The 23336-nt window shown below is 30.1% G+C and overlaps 3 protein-coding genes across 3 annotated transcripts; 1 reads left to right on the top strand and 2 right to left on the bottom strand.

The window, feature by feature from the left end:
• Positions 1-286: 286 nt before the first annotated feature.
• On the top strand, positions 287-1537 carry LOC114193574 (abscisic acid receptor PYL4-like). Its single transcript, XM_028083428.1, has one exon. The coding sequence runs from the start codon at positions 470-472 to the stop codon at positions 1106-1108; it is 639 nt and encodes a 212-aa protein (XP_027939229.1). The 5' UTR covers positions 287-469; the 3' UTR covers positions 1109-1537.
• A 9748-nt stretch (positions 1538-11285) lies between these two features.
• LOC114193682 (protein trichome birefringence-like 33) lies at positions 11286-15152 on the bottom strand. Its single transcript, XM_028083572.1, has 6 exons — positions 14830-15152; positions 12599-12818; positions 12288-12459; positions 11989-12188; positions 11749-11907; positions 11286-11664 (listed from the first exon to the last, which is right to left on the bottom strand). Exons 1-6 carry the CDS (start codon positions 15011-15013, stop codon positions 11325-11327), a joined length of 1275 nt encoding a protein of 424 aa, XP_027939373.1. The 5' UTR covers positions 15014-15152; the 3' UTR covers positions 11286-11324.
• Positions 15153-21710: 6558 nt separating this feature from the next.
• LOC114195140 (protein DETOXIFICATION 36-like) lies at positions 21711-22424 on the bottom strand. Its single transcript, XM_028085529.1, has 2 exons — positions 22206-22424; positions 21711-22097 (listed from the first exon to the last, which is right to left on the bottom strand). Exons 1-2 carry the CDS (start codon positions 22422-22424, stop codon positions 21711-21713), a joined length of 606 nt encoding a protein of 201 aa, XP_027941330.1.
• Between the last annotated feature and the right edge of the window lie 912 nt (positions 22425-23336).

Genomic DNA, 23336 nt, shown 5'->3' with positions numbered 1-23336 from the left:
CTACCATTTTTCTATTCTCTTTCTTTCTTTGTCACCAAAAACAACCATAAAAAGAGAAAGGTAACCCCCTTTTCTCTTTCTCTTTCTCTAACCACTCCAATTTCATTAATATGGCGTCATTATTGTTAACAAGATCATAATTTCTCATCTAACTATGTGATTAATACTTTAATATTTCTTTCAGTGTATGTGATTAGGAGTTTTAAATATTTAGGAAGATTAATGATTTAAGAAAAAGAAACAAAAAATACTCCAACTTGAACTACAAAAGTATTAATTAACCCAAAACCTCACAAAGCAAGACTAGTCTCTCATCTTCCTACATCTTCTAAATATATATTCTTGCTCTTGCAACAACAACCATTTGTGCAAAAACCCTTTTAACATAACATCAAAAAGCAAAGATCTTTGTTTGGTGGAGTGGGAGAAGAGAAATCAGGGAAACATATATCTATTACATGAACTACAAATGACTTGCCCTATTCAACTCCACCGATTCAACCCTACAACCGACGCATCCACCGCCATAGCAAACGGCGTTAACTGTCCCAAACCGCCGCAGACGGCGCCGTCAACGCGACGTCTATTGCCCAAAGGAAGCGTGCCGGAGGCGGCGGCTCGACACCACACGCACGCGGTGGGGCCAAGCCAGTGCTGCTCCGTCGTGATCCAGGCGATCGAGGCGCCGGTCTCCGCCGTGTGGCCCGTGGTGCGGCGCTTCGACAATCCGCAGGGGTACAAGCACTTCGTGAAGAGCTGCCACGTGGTCGCCGGCGACGGCATTCGCGTGGGCGCACTCCGCGAGGTGCGCGTGGTCTCCGGCCTCCCCGCCGTTTCGAGCACCGAGCGGCTCGAGATCCTTGACGACGAAAGGCACGTGATGAGCTTCAGCGTGATCGGCGGCGACCACCGCCTGAGAAACTACCGGTCGGTGACGACGCTCCACGGTGACGGCAACGGAGGCACGGTTGTGATCGAGTCGTACGTGGTTGACGTACCTCCCGGTAACACCAAGGAGGAAACCTGCGTCTTCGTGGACACAATCGTACGGTGCAATCTGCAGTCCCTCGCTCAGATCGCTGAAAACATGGCAAGTCAACAACACTGAACAAACAAACATTTTTCTTTCTTTTTCTTTCATCGTTTATTTTTGTTTCGAACACGGCTTCGAATCACGTTCCGTTCCGTGTTTGAAATTGGTGGAAACCGACACCGTTAAGATTTGTTTTTGGAGAACTCAAGATCAGACTGCGATGGTTGAAATGAATGTGACATATATAATATATGATATACATATATTATATGGTTCCTTCGTTCTTTCCATCTCTTCTTTTATTCATTCTTCATTCTACTACCTCTTTTTTCTGATCGAGGACTGCGAGTGCTTCTTTTGCACCGAATCTATGGTGTGCTCAATTTGTATTCAATTTTCATCTTCTTTCTGTAATGTAAATCCTTTTTTTTTCTCTTTTTCATGTAGTAGAAGAGAATGGTTCTAGTTGAATTTGAGATTATGTCATACACATGTGGTTATTTATTTACCTTTGATTTCAAATATAACCTAATTCAAAATAAGTATACGACAGTTTAACATGTTAGGAAGTTCACAAATATTCAATCATTATTACTAGATTAAAAATACACTGTTTAGTTTAAAATACTCGTTGATCAGAGTGCACAACCAAATTTACGAAGATTCACTATACAACAAATGTATTTCTAAATATTTACTAAACAAAATCAAATTTCTGATCTTAGATTATTAATTTTTGTTTTTTCTTATTATCTATTTTATATTGTGATCACTAGAGTGAAATTTAAAGGAACATTTACGCTCACGGACATAATTTCGACATATATTTGAGAAATTATTGCTTGTAAGAAGTAGTATTTTTTAACTAAGAAAATTGATTGGCGATTTGAAGAAAACAAATTGATCGTTGAACAATATTTAATATATTTTATTAAATGTATTCAATTTTTTTAATAAAACAATTAATTTTGGCCAAATAAATTATTTTGATTTCCATGATTGTATATTTCTTCGAAAATAATTGTGCTTAAAATGTAATCAAACACCAAATATTGACATTTCTTTCGATAAACTTATCCACCATTTGTCAATCACTAACCCTTTTTGTGGTAGAGCCAAGCCAATCAATCCTTTAATTTAGAGTTTAAAATATTTTATAATTTCGTAGACTAAGCTCAGTGAAATTCAATTTCATATATTAGTTATATTTGTAGTCAATGTTTTGAAATACTTTTTTCATACAAACTCCTAATTTTATTTTTTATTTCCATTTTTAATTTATTTTTCCAAATTTCCGTACATGTAATTAAGAATAGTTAACCACATAAATCAAAAAGAAAGAAACAAGAATAATTCAGAAAAAAAAAATTGAAACATAAATTTATATCAATTAATGATTCTTAATCAACGTGTCATAAATTTAAAATACTATTGTTTTGAAACGAAGAAATAATTAAATTACATATTATGTTAAAATAAAATAAAAAAAGTTTTAGTCTCCTTCTGAATAAAGAAAAATTCTTTTCCCATAGGGACGTGACCTATTGGAGATTAAGAAATTGAATAAATAAATAAATAGCCATTCCAATTAGACTAATTGTCTTTGACTATTCCATCGCCCAAGCAAACATTATTTTTCGTTCATATATTTATCCCAGCCGAAAATAGCGTTGTGAAGTTTGAGCAGTAACTAATAACTGAAAGAAAATACTTTGAGATTTATTATACCAATCAAATTAACCTCATTTTTTTCAAATAAGATTCCTGTTTGAATCTTACACATGAAGGAAAAGTCACATTGAAGACACAACAAAAGCACGTTATTAAGTAAAAACCGAAACCTGATTATCCTGAAGTTTTATAAACCTGGAACATATATAATATAATATTTTTGAGTTTATCCGTATTCTGAGTCGGTGTGTGACGGTGCGCACTGTTGGTTAAGTTTCGTTGAAGCTTCTCTTAATCATTTTTGATATCCCCCTATAACTATAATTAGCTAAAACATATACACAGTACTTAACTCCGTATTAGTCAAGAAAGAACATCAGAATTGAAACCCCGATGCGTACATTAATAAAATCGAAAAAAGGGAACGTGACTTGGACTTTTGGCGTATAATAAGGATTGTTCTGTACTATGTGTTTCGATTACGACGTTATATTAGTTTTAATTTTTGTATGGTGGATACGAACCAACCTCTGAAGAGCAACTTGGCTTTGTTGAACTCAACTTGGTGCGTAAAAAACGTCAAGTTGCAAATCTTTGCCTCCTTCGTAATATTCTTTTTTTTTTGTTAGTATTATTATTATTATATATGATTATAAAAACGTGAGCTGTAAGGTGGAAACTATCGTTGCAATGGCAAGTTGGGTTGCAAGTGGGTTTCATAATTTGTTTATTCATAACTTTAGTTTGTCTGTACTTTACAATTATAAGAGAAATGTCCCATTGGGTCGTTTTACAGCACAACATTTTTCTTCCATCTCTTAATCCGATTAACCTCGTTAATCCCAAAGAAATATTCCTATCTCTCTGTGTGGTTGGAGAGTCACTTTTTCAAGGGTTGTTGCTCTTCTTGCTTTCCAATGTCACAATTCTTTAGAAATTATGAGATTAAACTTGAGACATTTAATTAATTCATAGTATCTTGAAAATTTATTCACCTCATTTATTATTTCACTACACTTACTGCGTCTCATATTATTTAGAAGTCGAGATCAAATACAATTTAAATACTCATTATTTTTTCATCTTTTGAAAATCTTTTAAGGACAAATCTTATATCTAGTCAAAACATTTTTTTTTCTTTTTTTAGATTATAAAATTCTTCACCATCATTTAGAATAACAAAAACGACAAACTTTCAAAAAGTCCCCAACGAAACTCTTCTAATGAAAGATGCGAGTAAAGGGTCTAATAATATTTCTTTAACATCACTATTTGTAGTAATCATGAGTAATTCTAAAATAATGTAAAACTGAGTTAATCATGAAATGAAACTAAAGCAATCAATTTAAGTTAAATTAAAAATCTGTTTTGAATTTGTTTTGGTTTAAAGTAATAGTAAATTCAAGTTAGATTATTTAAAGTGTCTAAAGATGTGGACTCTTCTATTTATATCTTCTATTTATATATGAGTTGCATATTACAGTTTATTAAGAGAAAACTAAAATTTAATCCTTTCTATTATAGTTTAAATAATATAATTTACTTTTTTAAATACTTCCAAAATTATCTTTGATACGGTTTTATAGATTCAGTTACTAAAGTTCTCAATACAACCGACCATTGACATGCTATACAAGACTTAATCAGATATTTCCATATCACTAATTAATATAATGCATAATAATTAACCATGTATTTTATTATTTAATTATCGTTAATTTGTTAATCTTATAACACTAAAGTTTTTGCTTATGTATTTTACCATCATAAGATATTGTACATTCTGTTAAATGTACAACAAAGTGTTTGCATACCCTATAAGTAAGGTAAATATCATCCGTTCATTGCTCACAAGATGATAAAATGTGTAAAATTGAGAAGAAAAATAAAATAAAATAGAAGAATATCTAAAAGGTATAAACATGACGGAAGAATGAATAAAAATTAGTTGATAGTAAAATTTATGAATAATAACTATTGAGTGGTGTAAATTTTTGTGTTATATACGAAATATAACTGCCATATAATATCTTATAAATTTAAATCAGTATTCGGTCACTAGACCTCGTCTTTTCTTATAGTTTTAATGTGACATTTAGTTATGACAACAATCTTAAGTTATTGTTTTGCTACATATTTTAATTTGTTTCATTTTGGAGGTGAAAATATCTTCTAATATTCACAATTGTTGGAATTAGAATGTGTGACAAAGAATACGATATTTTTTCTTTTACAAATTAAAAATCTTTAAAATATATTACATTGAGGGGAGAGTGATGAGATCACGAACACATGACCAACAATTTCTTCTAAGATTTCTTATCTTTAGACTTTGTTTTGCACCACAATAAAAAAAAATGCATGACAAGAATTGTCGTGTGTAACAGAGTACCATGAACCAATTTTTGTGTTCATTATCAACCACATGTTTTACCTACGTCGATATTTTTAGTAATTACATACGGGTGCTATGAACAAAGATTAAAGAGAGATTACAATTTTGTTTTGAAACATGCATAAATTACTGATAATGTTTTTTGTTAAGGCTTAAATACCTTTTTGGTTCTCATTTTCGTAGTGTTTGTTGCGGATGGTCCTCATTTTCACATAATGTTTAAAATGGTCCTCATTTTTTATTGAATGTTTAGAATGATCCTCATTTTCGCAATTTGTGTTTTATTTGGTCCTTTTCTGTAACGCCGTTTAAATCATTAACGGAACATTGTACATGTGAAACGGTTTGTATTAGGGTGTGTTACGTGTACTGTACAGGTGGCTAATTAACGTTAATTTTTCAATTTAGGGGAAATTTTGCAATTAGGAAAATTTCTTTATCTTCGTCTTTCTTGAGTTCAGATTTGCCAAGGAAGCAGCTAATACTTGTCATTTCATCATTAGATTGCAGTTGCACTCTTCATTTCAATTTTCTAGTTAATCATCAACAAGGTAAGTGGGTTCAGGGTTTTCTGGGTTGTGTTTGCTCGTGGGTTAGGGTTTTCGTAATTCTATTTTTGGGTTGTTTGTCTTTCGATTGTTGTGATGTTCTGCATGGTTTCTAAACTACTTCCATGATTTTATGTAGTTTGTGTCTGTAGGTGGGGTTCAGTGGGGTATTATTTTAGTTGGTTTGTTTGTCGGTTGTCGATGTTGGTGTAATGGTTCCCATTATTTTATTTGTAATTGATTGTAGCAGTGGTCCCCCATTGCGTTAAAGTAGGCTTAATAATACATCTTTTTATCTGTTTAATTTACTTTAGGGCAATGAGTGATGATAGTTTCAATGTTATTGTCCACCACGGTGGTGAAGTAGAGACCCATGAAGAGGCTGTTGAAGTAGAGATTGGGGATGCCAATGGTCTGAATAGTGATGTTGAAGTGGAAGGTGAAATTGAAGTGGAAACTATGCCTGAAACTGTTGAGAATGCACCAACTGCTGAAACTCAAACAACTCAACCACCAAGGAATGAAGTGGAGAGTCAAGCAACATCACTACCAACACCATAAGAACCATTTCAGCAGTTTAAGATGAAATTACAGATTAGGAGGAGGCCATGATAGCAGCTACAAACGTCTTAGTTATTTTTTAGAATTTCTGATGTAGAATTCATTATTGATGTACTGCATTTTGACTTTCCTTAAACTTCGTTTAGTTTCACTTTTGCCAAACATTGATGTAGTGCATTTTGATGAGGATGAATTAATGTTATGAATTTAACTTCTTCCAGATATCAATTTAATTTTTCCCAAACTTAAATCAATTTCACTTACTTCAATACTCAGATTAAGATGTCATTTTGAACATGTTGGGACTAATATCAACATAATCAAACTAATTCATTTCTTCATCTAACAATAGTACAAAATAGATTGGACTTTAAAAGATTACACACAATAGCAGTACGAATAATACAATAACAACTCAAGTGAACCCTATTACTAATTGCAGCCTCTTCCCAGCAACCTTCAATGACTTCTCCAAATCATTAATATGCCTCATTTGTGTCATGATGACGACATCCTTTTCATCAACACCACCATTTGAAAAAGTTGCAGCCCACATTATTGGAACCACCACTCTGTAAATCAATAAACTAAAAATTAAAACCAATTTATTATTAACACAAAAATAAAAATAGATTGTATCCAAAATTTTCTACCAATAGAGTTCTTGTCATCCTCAAAGCAGTCATCTCTCTGCAACTACAAATCGGAGTTAATTCGTTTCTCGTTGAACCACCAATAGTGCACGAAGTGATACAACACGGTTGTCTCCAACGATTACAACCAGAGGTAAAGGAAGAAGATTGGGACCGTAACATACCTATATAATGGGATTGCAGGAAGAAGAAGATTGCAGCAATACCAATTGGGAATGGAGGAACAAGATTGCCAAAACTCACCAACTGTCCAAACATTCCCTACCAAAATCCTAGTTCACTTATTTATCCCCAAATATCTAATTAAGCCACCTGTATAGTACAATACACCCTAATACAAATCGTGCCACATGTACAATGCTCCGTTAATGATTTAAACGGCGTTACAGAAAAGGACCAAATAAAGCACGAATTGCGAAAATGAGAACCATTCTAAACATTCGGTAAAAATGAGGACCATTTAAAACATTCGGTAAAAATGAAGAACATTTTAAACATTTTGTGAAAATGAGGATCATTCGCAACAAACACTACGAAAATGAAGATAAAAAAATATTTAAACCTTTTTTTTAAATACTTTTTTCTGTTTTATAGCATGTGGCTGATGTCACTAAAAGCTACATGATATCATTGTGTACTACAAAAACATTTATTAGCCGCATTTTCTTTTTGAAAAATTTCGGCAGAAATTATGTCAAACATCTTCTACAGGAAATACCCGTGACTTTTTTATGAAAATTTTTCCACTTGTAAGATTATATTATCAAAAATTTCAAAATTCAAAGAAAAATGTTAGTTATAGTTTTGTTCTTGGAAATAAAATTCACAAAAAAATGATTAGAAATTATATACAAATTATTTATTAGAGATTTTCTTATAAATATAAATTTGTACATTGTACTAAGCGAAAAACAATCAAGTTAATGTTATTAAATATCAACTGTTAGTATACTTGCAAGGCATGGTTGAAATAATTAACATAAAAAGCATTTAAATTACATTCGCAATTACAACATCATGGTTCATAATTGCACAGGACACTATAAAAGTGAAATGAGATATTCGGATATCACACATGTAAAGAATACCAATTTTAAAAACACTATAACCAACCTTTCCTACCACAATTTCAATCAAAGGAAAGATTTATGTATAGAGAATACCATATCTCAACAATTCCTTACCAAACCAATATTCAAAATCTTATTTTTGGTAAGTGTTTCAAGGATTTGTAATAATAGAGGACGAGTTAGAATAGATTCAACTAGTAAGTCATTTTAGTTATACGGGTTGAGAGGTTGAAGTTTCAATGATGACTTTTTTTTTTTTTAGAATTGGATCGATTTGAATTCAATGAATTTGTTTTTTATATTTGAATGGATATAAATTCGGCTTAGTTAATCCACATGTTAAAGAAGTTCATACAAAATTATGATAAATTGATTTATAACTTATAACAAATAATTTTTATTATTTTTATTATTAGTTTTTCATCACTTTTTATTTATTATTTTCAATTATGTGGGACAATAATTTCTTTTTCTTTTTTTAAATAAGATTATATCAAACAACATCATAAACTTTGACATCTCAACTATACTAACACCTCAAAGTCTATCATTCATTTGGTATTACATGAAATTTTTTAAAAAATAAATAAATAAAATACAAAGATGGAGGACCACATCAAATACATGATAAAATTTATACTGCATGAAGCATAGACAAATTATACCTGTTACAAAAAAAATTAAATAAATACATAAAAATAAAATATTAAACCACTTATAGTGTTCTTTATGAATGAAAGCTAAATTAGTTAACTTATCAACCCAATAATTTCATTTACAAAAAATATGAGAAACTTTAAATTACATAGAAATACAAACATTCAATCATCTTTCTCTAAGACTCCAACACTTACATAATCTCCCTCTAATACTCCAAACCACCTTTGATAAAAAATGTTAAAATAGTTGGATTGCAATTTCTCAAGATATGTTAAATTAAGCACTCCAAGAAATGTAATTAGTAACTTCATCTCCCTCTAACAGTCGAATAAACCATATGTTGATCTAAAAAAGGGTGAAATAAATAAATAATTTAATTATTTTAATATAAATAAACAAGTTAAATCAATTCACTCTAAATAAATAAAATAAATTGCGAGAAAAAAACACACTTAACCTAATCGAATTTGAATTACAAAATTTTTTACTTTTCTGAAAAAGATTTCTGACGGTAATTTTTTTTTTCCGACTTTGGTGAAATAATTAATTTCTCACCAAATTAAAGTTTATTAACTATTTGCATATGAAGCTCACTAATTAATATACATTTGACATTTATAAGAAAAATTATCCTTGAATTAAATGTCATTTTTAATTTTAAAATTAACATTTATTAATAAAATTAAACCAAAGAGAAATTAGCAGTATATTATTTTCTTGCCTATAAGTGTCATATTGACATTATTATACAAATAAGTATGTTGTCACAAATGCATTTTCAAATTTAGATATTATTTGAAATAAAATAAAAAATGGAGTTTATTAAAATATAATATAATATAATAAAATATGAAATACTATTTTATTTATAAACAAATATTATAAATATGAAAAAGTTCAGTCCCATCCTTTCCCCCCTTGTGTGTTATGTGTTTGTTCCCCCGAGACACTAATGTGCCAAAAAGAGTGAAGAGGCCATTCTTATCCCATTTTGTTGGGTATTTGTTTCTCTTTGTTTCCCACTAAACACTACCTTTTCACTTCAACTTACACTTTTCCATGGACATGTTTAAATAAAAAAAAAAGTTAACAATTTCATGTCCACTATTTATTAAATGAATAAAATGTAACTTTATATTTGCTATAAAAATGTTGATATGTGGGAAAATATACATTTTTTAGAATAACCAATGTTATTTAAGAATTTTCATTCAAACTTAAATTTTAAAAATTAACATCATAATCATGCACCTCCTTTTGGCCATGTGTTGTGTTGTTTTTGTTCATGCATAAACAGTTACATGATATTGACTTGTTCATCTTCCCCACAGTTATTTACTTTTTATTTCTTAGATAAAAATATACTTTTGATAGTGGGTCTTGCATAAAAAATAATTATTACAAAAAATTTAATGTTATTAATTTTATTTGAATTCAGTTAATAGTTAAAATATTTAAATATATTTTTAGTATTTAGTAATTATTACATATATTTGTTAAAAAATATTATAATGCTATTAACCATATTGAAGGAATGTATACTCTTTTCTTTATAAATTTGAAATTATAAGTATTTTTTAATTAGTTACGTAATAACAATAATTTTCAAATAATAAACATATATAACAATGATTAGAAACTAAATACAAATTAATGAAGTAAAAAAATTTACACTAAAATTGTAAAGCTTTTTTATTAAACTAAAAACAAAACATGCCAATATTTATTATATTTAATCGACTGTTTTTTTATATATATTTTTAAAATCTTATTCAGCAAAAGAGAATTTTCCTATTGTGTATCTGCACGAACAAAATTATTTTTAACTAAATTGTAATTTTGATCCTTTCTTAATTAATGATTCACGATTCTTATTTTTTTAATTTTAGTTTATAAATTTTAAAATATATGAAATCTAGTATAATTCTTACATGTGATTTTTATTTCATATTTGAATTAATAAAATTAATTGTACGGTGTCTTAAAATAAATATGTTATGTCGAGAACACAATTAGACTAATGTTAAAAACTAAAACATATATAAAATTGAAAATTAAATTTAAATTTTGTATTTTTAAAATTCAAAAAATAAAATCACATCATATCATTGTAGGAGAGAAGAAGGAACTAAAATGCATAGAACGGGTAGAATAGGTAAGAGGGGAAGGCTTTGAATAAATATCATATCATGGGCTTAAAATAGTTTTTGTTTTTTAAGGAATAACAGCATGAACGAGCCCAAACTTAGGCTGGAATTTATCTTGGGCCTAATCATAGTTTGTTCACATTACACAAGAACACGTCTTGTAAAATTCATGATCCAGGGTTCTTTTATTATAAGCAAAAAAGAGTGTAAAAGAAATATTCAATTACACATAGTAGAACGGCCCACTTAAAAGTGAATAATTTGAAAGCTGAAATCAGGCCCAATATTTAGCATAATTTTATATGATTGAGGCTCATCATTTTCTCTCATTCTAGTGCTTCAAAAAAGGAATGAAAGGAGTTCTCTTTATTTTATTGTTGTCATATTTTATAAACAATGATTAATACTATATATAAAATCCATTTTTCATTTCTTTGATTATGGTATGTATCATTTTGAACATCACTTGAAATAAACGAGGGATGATTGTCATAAACTTGTTATGTCTTTCAAATTTCATTTGAAGTGTAAAATATAAACAAAGACATGAAAGAATGAAAAAATATCTCTTATATTTGAAATGTTTTCAGGGATAAAATAACTTGGCAAACAAAAGCTCATTCCAAGTATCTTGAAGGCCAGGTAAACACCAATGTACACAATCAGCATAACTAACTGGGTTAGCTAATTGCTCTGGAGTCAATGGACTCCATTGTTTCTTATATATTGAAGTGTGTGCATCTCTACGATAACTTGACAATTGTGTGATGTTCAAAAATGTAATAGGCACTTTAGATTTGCTAAACACTTCTCCAATTACTTCCATTATACTCTTTCTGCAATCTGAGCCCCAATAGTTTGGATCATCAATTAAACTTGTTTCATTGTAACAATTTCCTCCTTCTTCATCTCCCCAATCTATGCTCCTGTCATTTATTTGCAAAACATCATGTTATTTACATGTTTAAATTTCGTTCAGAGGTAACAATAATACTAAAAATAATACTCACTTTCCATGGGAAGGTGACATGCTTGTGAAGAACACTCTAGTTTTCTTTGGATCCATGTTCAACCTAACCCATCTAAGCATACTTTTCATAGCCATACGATATGCATCTTCTGTTGAGAGCTCAACAATATCTTTTACTTCATCATCGAAAGATCCAAGTCTGAAGATTACACGAACAAATAAAGTATTATTCTAAAACTTCATAAAAAAAAGATTGTTTGAATAGAGCAAAAAAACTTACAGTACTTTCATCTTCAAGCCAGTCATCCACCAAAGATAGGTGTTGAATACTACAATGTCAACACCTTTCCAATTCTTACCATGCTTATTGATCGAACCTTTTCTAACAATCCTATCAGATATTCTGTGAATGACTGCATTGTCTGAGTTTGATTCAAGAAGAAAAGGTGCCCAATAAAACTCAATTGTGGCATTGTATTCCTAATTGAACACACAAAATCAATAAAAAGAAATAAGAGGCATGAATATAAAACTAGAATTAGAAATATTTCAAAGTGTTCAAGTTTAAGTGTGTTTTACCTTTGCAGTGAACACTGTAAGTGAATCAAAGGTTTCCATTGATTTTTCATCCTCAGGAATGAGTTTATGGAGAAGACACACGAAAGAGACATATTGACCACGATTAAGAGAATCACCAACAAACATCATCCTTTTCCCTCGAAGTGTTTCGAGCACCAAACTAGCATTGAATCTACAATAAATTTGGGTTCAATCATTTAGTAAAATAAATGAAATTTAATTCTCAACTTGTCTTCAATGAAACATATGAATCATTAATTTGTTTGTATATTCATGACTTAAAAACACAAAAGAAAAAAAAAAGAGCTTACTTAGGAAGATCACAATGATGGGGCTGCCATCTCCAGTGTTGATAATCCTTGTCGGGTCGTCCATGTTCTTGGCAAGTTAATTGTGGTTGAATGTATGGACATTCTGATTCCTCGTACAATGGTCGATTCAACTCATCTCGAACCCAACTTCCACTGAAGATGTCACATCCTTCCTCTGTTTTTCCCACCGCAAATGGCACCTTATGTTGTTTCACTCTTTCTTTTTTTCATAATTGAAAAAAAAAAAACAATCATATACGTTACTTCAATTATTAAGCTATATAAAAGTAAAATCGAAACTAGAGAGGTTAAAATGGATTTCAAGTCATGAACTAAACCGATTCATCACGGGTTTGAGCGGGATTGGGTTGAGAAAATTTATTTTTTAAAAGTGGATTGAACTCAACCCGGCTCACTTAGCCCACGGGTTAAACAGGTCTGAACTGGGTTGAGGGTGGGTTGACCCACTTAACCCACCAATATTTTCTTACAATGTTTTTTTTAATAATTATTTATTACTCCTAATTATATTGGTTCACAATTTCATGTTTTTAAATGTTAGAATGTTGCTCAATAATATTTGAATAGTTTGAATGTTTACTTAATTTTATTGTCAAGTTATATACATTGATACTTTCATCTTTAACTCTAATCTTTATAGTAAATTACTCAAGAAACCGTCTTCTAAACAATTTATTCTAAATTAGTATGAATTAGTATGACAAAAATGTGTAGTTTTTTATTTATATTTTTTTGAATAGCATGACAGAAAATGTATAATATTAGCCATGTTTTCTTGAACTATATGGACACTTTCTTCGAAACAATTCATCATATATTAGTGGTGAGCATAATGAAGACATTGGTTCTTGATTTTATTGTGAATATCATCTCATGGATTGCTTAAAAAAATATTTAAATATTTAAATACTTAAAAATAAATATATAAATAAATTTTTTTATGTGTGTTAGTGAGCCAACCCACTTAACACCAATCCATGGTGGATTGAGTTGGGTTACAAAATTTCTGACTCACCATAAGATGAGTCAGATTGGATTCATTCATTTACAACCCAGCTTATGGTGAGCCAATCAGTATGAACTGGATTGACTCACTTTAACATGTCTAATCAAAATCGATTTAAAGATACATAACATTTTTTTTTTGTAAATTTAATGCAAACTTTAACATATAAATTGAAAAATAAATATTCGTGTTTCCGTAAATACTTTATTTAATATTATTATTTAAAAATATCCTTACTTATAAATCTATAAATAGGTAGAAAGTTCCCATGATTTCAATTATTGATTTCATGAAATAAATAAAAAAACAAACAAACTCATACTAACATTCTTAATGAATGCAAGATTAGGTATAAATTTTAAAATATATAATTTTTAATAAATTAAGCATAAATGACCTAGTATTTCAAAAGTATCATAAAAGTATTAATTATTAGTTTGTAAAAATATTTTCCGATTACTTTTGTAATATATACTATTTTATTATGTTTGTCCTTTTTAAATAAAGTCTCAATTTTTTTATTTCTATATAAAACTAATTTTACTAATTTAGTATTTTCCTCGGTCTTTAGTTTTAAATCACGATATAACCTATAAAAGATAAAATATTGTGTCCTAATGCATATCACCGGACATCATACATATGTTAATAAAATTTTATATTACAAAAAGAAAACATCAAAAGAAAATAGAGACTAAAATGAATATATCGAAAAACCATTAATATAATTAAGTCTTATCATTGAAAAACCATTAATATAAAGCTAATTCAGTTTATTTATGATCAAATTTCCATACACTGATTATATAAAATATTTAAGTTGTCAAGATTATCTAAAGCCAAATAATTAATCTATTATTAAAAAATATCTTATTTTATAAATATCATTAATCCAATAAATGACTCACTATAAAAAAGCACAACTTCTATGAATATTTAAATTGTAAATTTTGATAATTAAAAATATTTATAAATACAATTTCTGATAATTAAATCAACTTTCATATATATCGAAAACAGTTTGAATTGACATTAACAGAGGAAGTTTGGAGATATGTTCAGGAACTTTTTCACTAAACATTCCTCTCGATTTAAACATCAAACAAACACATATAAAAGAAAGAAAAAATCTGTCCAATATTCTATGAACTAAATTTGCGATGAAACATCAAAAAGTGAAGAAAAAAAAGTGTGAAGAACTCACGAGTTGTGGAGGAGAGTTTGTCGGAATAAGAGTAGCTTTGGAGGTGTTCGTCGAAGACACACATGAAGTCTTGGCCATAGAGAATGGCAACGAAGAGAATGAAAGCTATGAGTGTGAAGAGATATGGAGAGAGACGACCCTTTCCTCTCAGAAGGGAAGAAGAAGCTGATAATGGTGCCTTCATCTGTAACCAACACCTTCACCACACTCAACCTAAATCTCTTTCTTTCGATGTTTTTTACGTTAATATAGCCAACGATTTTTTCTTTCCCTGAACAACATCACAACAGAAAACTAAGAAAACATAAAAGGGGAAATGTGTGAACGAAGGAACCTGAATTTGTGTCTTATATATATATATATATATATATATATATATATATATATATATATATATATATATATATATATATATATATATATATATATATATATACAGATTAGTACAAAGGTTGTATATTTGTTGTTAATGATTAAGTGTCCGTATCATGCAGAATAAAAAATGTTATTTGTACAACTGATGATTTTACGTAAAAGAGAAAGATTAAACTCAAATTATAGTTACAAAGTAATACTAAACTTAAGAAATTAGATTATTTTAATATCATGAGTCAACATAATAGAATGCAAGTAGAAATTAGTAAATATATAATTGAGAGATATGAAATTTGTGAATCAAAAGACTCAAATGTTGACTAAATATAAGTCATTATAAATTTTACCTTAAAAGTAGGTTTTGTATAATTATGTTAGATTTAATGTTGATTTCTTAAGTGAGATTATTTAATTAATTATCATGTTGCTTGCTATTAAGCTTTTATTAAATGAGTCTATATTTTCTTGTTGAAATTTTGATGTTGTCTTTGTTGACCATTTAAAATATCTTGATATTGATATTTTAAAATTCTTTATAACATCTTTTAAAACATCGAAATAAGTGTTCTTTAATATATTTTGAATGTACAATAAAAAAAATTCAACTGAAATTTTAAATTTTTATCACATTATTATTGTGTTGTCTTTTGTTTTTGATCGATAATTAAAAACACACTATATTAATATTTTAAAAATAATTTTAATATATTTTAAAATTTTAGTGACTATTAATATATTTTAATGACACACGGAAGAAACGTGTCAAAAGTTATATATATATTTTTTTCTTAAAATTAATACACAATTATAGGATAGTAAATTATACTTTAATAGTGTCCCAGTAGTAGGTGAAAGCTATACCACACCACATGGCAATACTGTAATAGGGTGATTGCGACGACTTGTTCATTTTCTTTCCAACCGATAGTGGAAAAAAATATGTTTTGTTAATATTAAATTCTTTTACTTCCTAAATTAGAAGCATCATTAATGATTCTTGTATACTAAAATTAAATAAATCCGTGACCATGATTTTACTCCATCTTCTATCTGATTTTGCTTTGCTTTGAAGGAGGTTAAGTCCAATTTATTATGATAAAAGCTGATTGCCATATTTTGACGCTAATTTTATACATAAATCAGGACATTGACATTAATTCCAAACTTTATAAGATTAAGGAATAAAAATCTTTAATGTCATTGAGGAAAAAAAGAGATTGGCTTATTTTGAAGGTGTGAGAGAAAAATAAAGAAAAAACAGATAAATTTATAGATGTGACAAATGGTGTAACAAGAAACAAAAATAGATAATATAAATTAAGAAACATTTGAAAAAATATATGGTGGGTTGTGTGGGATCCATGTGGTGCAAAAGTGAGAAGAGACTAAGTTTGGAGATTGTAAACATTGCTTGCCTTCAAAGCTAAGGGCGCATGGAAGATTGAAAATTATACCCTCTTCACTTCATTTTTCTACATAAAATGATTGTACCCAATTACACACACACAAAAAAAAAGTACAAAATATGCTTTTTCTTTTTGTTTATTAATTTGGTTTTGGACATTATGGGTGGAGTGTGTGTGATTAGGTATATATTAGGTCACATTTTACAATCATTTGGAACTTGCTTGCGTCGTCGCTCTCATTCTCACCAAAACAAAGAAATTTCGAAGTTGCAGGTACACATTATGGACCTGCCTTCATTTGTTGGACATTAAGAAAAGATTTAGAACGATGGATCACCTAAGCACAAAAGAAAAGCAAAGTACAACAGGAAAATGGATGTAACCTGTATCATTGATTAAATATTTTTTTACTACTTGAACTTTAATACATAATTAAAATTTATTTTCATACGAAATTTTGATATATTTTAATCTCCAAATTTTAAATAATACATAAATTTAATTTTTTTAATCAAAATATGTTAGTATTTTTTTACATATCAAATATATTTCATATTAACGTTTGAATTGTTTACGTTGTTTGATATATTTTTATTTTAGTATCGATAAAAAATATGAAATCAAACAAATTTAATTTAATTAGGTTAAAAAAATTATATTCGTTCACTTTTTTCAATTTACAATTTAGGAACCAAAATAAACTAAAATTTTAAATAAAAACATATTTTAATTTCACGTTAAAGTTTAAAAATTGAAAACATATTTAATCGTAATTATTGTAATTAAGAAGTTAATACGTAAGTGTCTGTAATATTTTTAATATATACTTGTTTATACATGATCGATGTTTGAGTAAGAATCAATATTTAAAATAAAACATACTTTAATAGTTTTGGAACTAATGGCATGAATTATTTTAGCAAGTTATTAATATCTTATTTTAGTTTATCTGCTAATGTTTTATGCTACGCTATTTGAACGTGGATCCATTATCTAAGAGGGATATTAAGACATTGGCATTGTTGGACAACATTATCTTTCAAAAGTGCAATTACTAAACCTTTTTTACTTTCTTTAGAATGTTGATAGGCTAGAAGACATTATACGTTTGTTTTTATTTTAGGATGTATGCTTAGAATACTTTTATGTGTTTGCTTTCGAATTATGGAAAGTAAAATAAAGAAAATGAACATATTTTTCAAAATCACGTTTTATATGACCAATGCAAAATGTTCCAATTTTGACATGTAATTACCTTTACGATATGAAATATTGATCACTTTGAAACATGAAACATTTAAACATTTAGACATTTAAACTCTATAATGGTTTTGTCTTTAAAAAATATCTCAAAAGATGAAAGGAGACAGAAGTATTTAAACTTTGTTTGATCTCAACTTTTTAAGCGATGTAAAATTTATTGGGTGTATCTGAACACAAAATATAACTTTCAAATCAGTTTAATACTCAATGTAAGGAATTTTCACATTTTATATAATCTATATCTTAATCGGCAGTGAAAAATGATTTCAATATATGTAAGTTTTTTTTTTTTTTTGCAATTTAAGTTTTATGGTGTATAAATTCATTTAATTTGTAAGATCCTAGAAAATGACGTTTTAAAAGTGATAGTGGTTTAAAAATAGTGAGACTCGATTATTTTAATATTAAAAGGTTTTAGTATAAATAGAATTGTTATAAACGAGTTTCATTATTTTAAAACACACCATCTCTCTAGAAACCACTTTTCTAGAGTTCTCTGAGGTTCTGTCTCTCTGATCGTCTGATTGAAGAACTGAGACCGTAGGATTGATTCTCTCGGCGAGCTCTTCAAATTGGATCGACCGATCAGTTTCTCCGTTCGCGTAAGTTGAGTTTCCGCTTTTTTTTTTAGTCTTTTTTTGTTTTCTGTTGCATGCAAGCCCTCTTCCGCTTGCATGCGACGTTTTAATCATCAGTATGAGTCTCTGCTGATCAGTGATCATAACGGTATGTCCTGATCGTTCTTGTGATGTTTCTATGTGTAGATAGAGCATCCTATGGAGTTAGAGGTGTTGACGTTTTTAAGGCGTTGACATTTATAAAGTTGTCTAAACAGGATAACAGGTAAGGGAAGCTAACTGTTTTACTTGAATTTCACTTAGAAATCATTCTGATGACTTTGAATTGCATGATTGATTGTTGTATGAGTGCTTGAATTGTGTAATTGAGTGTATGTTTGGATTGTGCTAGATTTCTTTACTGTTGCATGTGAGAATAAATTGTGAATTTGGTATTTCTGTCTAAGTGAGCAGCTCTCGCCTGAGCGAAAACACCAGAAACTCATCCCTTGTCTCTGCGCGAGATCTCGCCTAGGCGAGCCAGTCTCGCTTGAGCGAGAGTCACTCTCGTCTAAGCGAGACAGCTTAGCCTGAGCAAGAATTTGCCCAGAGTTTGGGTTGTTCTCTGTTTTGAGCCTCGCTCAGGCGAGAATGACTTGCCTAAGCGAGAGAGCTTTTTTTCCTAGGCGAGACCTTCTAGCTTGGGCGAGAACCCCTGCAATTGAGTGTTATTTCTTTGTTTCTAATGGATGAAGCTATGTTTGAATGTTAAAATATGAACTTAGTTATGATATGCATGAATTGTTATGACTAGTAATATGTGTGGTGAAATTGCATGAAGTTGGAATATGAGAAGAAGTGGTTGAACTAGGATTTCAAGGAAAATTCTAAGAGGAATGTTTTAGTGTATGTAAGGACATAAGGACTCAGTTTTGGTTGGTATCCTGACGCTCCTAGTAACCATTAAGACTCATGTAGAGTATGATGGATTACGTCGGGGGGAGTAGCAGGAGGTCCTGGTCTATGGACCCGATCCGTCATAGATATGATGGGACTTACCTTGGGAGTGGTTGGGTGATAACCCCTTGTGTCCAAACTCTGCAGAGTTTGGGAACCGTCACAGGTGCAAGCCACCAAGAGATCCGATGTCGCTTACATAATCCGGATATTGAGTCTAGAGTCATGTATATGTGTTGTGGTGGTCTATATGATTTTGGTGATAATGAGAAAGATTGCATGGTTTCTGTTTATAATTGAACTGCATGATTCCTTAATCAAATTAGCTTACCCTTGCTTTTTGTGTTCCTGTCTTGTGTTGTATGTTTACTTTTGCGATGATCACCTATTCAGTGGGAGCAGATGTGGTTGCAGTGTCAAAGGCACTTCTGGAGGATAAAGAGCCATCGTGTTAGTGTTGAAGAGGAGAGGTTTCCAGTGGGAGATTTAGCAGTGGTCAATAGTACAAAGTTTATTAGTTTAGTTTAAGTGTATAAGTGATATATTTTTATAGTCATACCTTTTGTAAGACTGTATTAATATATTGTATACACTGGATTATCTGTTTTGGAACTATGATGAAACTCCTTATTTTTATTAGTTTTAAACTGCTGAAATTGGGATGTTACATGATCAAAATCTTTTAACCTACAAAACATTGGAATTACTTATATTTTATTATTATTATTACAACTATTATTACCGTGTGTATTATACATGTTTAGAATTTTTTTTTCTTCCCAAATTAGGTACGGCTGTTTCCTACAATACCTTCCTTTTTCCTTATTCTACTCCCATAAGTTTATAAATCTTAAATTACTTGTTATTAAAATTATAATGAAAAGGTACAAATCATCTTGGCATTTCTATTTTTAAATTTATTTTAAATTGTATAATCTGTATGATATTTTTAGATTCAAAAATATTTTCTAAATTAGATAATCCAGGATATATTTTAAAAAATATATATTGCAATATATATTTTAAAGATATTTCTAAAAATGTGTATTTTAAAATATAAAATTTTTAAATACATTTCAAAAATTTATAAAATCCATACTACAAATATACCATTGTTGAAACTTCATTTTATTTTATTATGGTCTTGTATAAGGCCCAGCGAAATCACAGCCCGACAGAGGCTTTTTCTTCTTCAACATCAAGGGTACTTCTCCCTGCACTTCCAACACTTCTTCTGTACCCCCAAAATTTACTATTTTGCCCTTATTTAACATACAGGTGAAAGTTGGCAAAAGTGGTTTGGGACGCAATAAATGAAATTTACTGCGTCGTCAACTTTCCTGCACCCCCAAAACATACGATTACTATTTCATCTTTTCCGGTCTCTTCTCCCTCCTTCATTTAAAATTTTCTCAGTTTCATTCGTGGTTGTCTTTCATGAGCTTTAAATTTTCTATCCTTCATTCTTTCATTGTCTCTGGTGGAAACGGATTACAGAATGCGTTTCACAATTTTATGAAACGGATTCTGTAATCCGTTTCAAAAAAAAATTACAATTTTTTTTTGAAACGGATTACAAAATCTGTTTCACAATTTTATGAAACGGATTCTGTAATCCATTTCAAAAAAAAAATCAATTTTTTTTGAAACGGATTACAGAATCCGTTTCATAAAATTGTGAAACGGATTCTGTAATCTGTTTCCCATACATTTTAACACGAAACAACTTAAATTCCAATCACCCCACCCCATTACTTTTAAACCTTACTCTTTTCACCCTCTTGGTAAATAAACTTTGCATCATAATCTCTTCGATTATGCATATTCATCACTTTAATCTTTTTTACAGTCAGTTTTCTTTGTTTTTGATTCCATTTCCAGTTCCGACAACACAATGTGCAAAGAAAATAAGTTGTGAATAAGATAGCCAAAACATAAAATAGAAACCAAACATATCTAACAACATAAAACATACAAGTTCTGAAGCGTACGTTCACATCGACCCACTGTTAATTAAGCGTATGCTTTTCATGTATGGAATATAGATACTGTTTAGGAGAACCTGATATAAGGCATGATCATTCATCAAAATACGTTTGAACCTTTTCATTAGTGATTTAAATATAATAATAGGTAGAGTTTGAAGAGTTTGTTATTGTTTGTCACTTTCTCAAGTGATCTACCAAGTAAAAAATGGTTTTCAAATTCCGTTTCACTTTTGCAGGAAACGGAATTCGTATTCCGTTTTCCAAAAATGTCTAATTTTTACATATTTTTTTTGCATACGGGTTCTGAGATCCATTTAATATGTTTGTAAAACGGATCAGAATTTCATACTTAGATTTTGTGTGTTAATGGATTCTAAAATCCGTTTCCAGCATTCTACACGGATTCTAAAATCCGTTTCATATGTAAGTGCTTGGCACCACCACACTCTGCGCCTGCAGAAACTTCTGTATGGGAAGTTCACCGCATAACCGAAGATCTGCGGGATCAAACCGTACACAAAGACCGCCGCAACTGAAGCAAGCTCAGGAGGTTCACCCAACAACAGAAGAATAGGCTCGCAGAAGATATATGCCACCGTTAATGGAATCCCAGTCACAACTAAAACAATAATTGCTCTCTGCATGTACACGCCCAGCATCTCATGCTTATTAGCTCTGTACGCTTGTCCACATAAAGTTTCAACAGCACTTCCCATACCCAGCTAAATCAATTACACACACAAAAAGAAATACATAATCACAACTATTTATGAGTAGAAAAGAGAAAGTTTGTAAATGGTGATCCGTGTGAAGGCGAAGGCTTGAGTGACGAGGGACATGAGGTTGTTGATGACATAAACGATGATTGCAGGTCCTGCAAGGAGAAATAGGAGGTCGAATTCGATCCATGTGGCTGAGAGGATGCGCTTGGAGAAGGCTATGGTGGTGTCCGATAGCACCTCTTCCAGACGGGATTTTGTTACGTGTGATGATTCATCATCATGGCTTGAGCTCAAGAAGGCTTCATGTAGTTCCTCTTCCCGTTCCATGTCTTATGCTTCACCAACCTTTCAATAACTTTAAATAGCAATAAAATGTAAAATTAAATTATTTAATTAAAATGTATACTAAAATATTAAAAAAATAATAATAATAACTAGCTGTATAGTAGTAGTGCAAATTTACGGGGTTGTTCATGGACCATTAATCTGTCAGAAAAAAAAAGCTTGATAGATACTCGTACCATGCAAAACTAAATAAATACAAATAAGCAATATATGGCACTTACTATCAGAGTACATGATTAAAAGGTTGTATAAAGTTAGTTATAGAATTTTACAAATTTAAAAATAAATTAGATATCTATTTTAAAAAAATTATTTTATAAAACACTTATCATATCTTATATTTTTTTAAAAGGAGTGCATGTAGAATACCACATGTTTTTTTTATTAAACAACCAATTGAAGCTGCCAACAACCAAATGCAAGTTTGTTGAATGGAATCATTGCAACTTACACATACAAACCCCTTTTGGTTCTTAGCTGTAGCTTTAAGCTCGGAATTTCAAACTTGTGATTTAGGACTGCACTAAGGGACGGAAGCACTGTTACTCTGGAGTCACATGGCTCCCCCTTCACATCTCAAAATGGATTCTAAAATCCGTTTCAGCGTCCTACACGGATTCCATAATCCGTTTCTGTAAAAATCAGAAAAAAAAAACGAAACGGATTTCACAATCCGTTTCACTAAAATTCAAAAAAAAAAGAAGTAAAAACGGAATGTGTATTCCGTTTCATCGTCCACCGCCACGGATTCCACAATCCGTTTTACTAAAATTAAAAAAAAAACAGAATGTGTATTCTATTTCAGCATTCAGGAAAACGGATTTCACATACCGTTGTTTCGGTGCACTCTTAAAACGAAAAACGTTTCTCAATTTTGATGAAATGGATCTTGGG

Source organism: Vigna unguiculata, chromosome 8 (assembly GCF_004118075.2).
Source record: "Vigna unguiculata cultivar IT97K-499-35 chromosome 8, ASM411807v1, whole genome shotgun sequence".
In the NCBI taxonomy this organism is placed as follows: Eukaryota; Viridiplantae; Streptophyta; class Magnoliopsida; order Fabales; family Fabaceae; genus Vigna; species Vigna unguiculata.
Note: the sequence above shows the minus strand (reverse complement) of the source record. Positions and strands in the feature narration are given on the sequence as shown.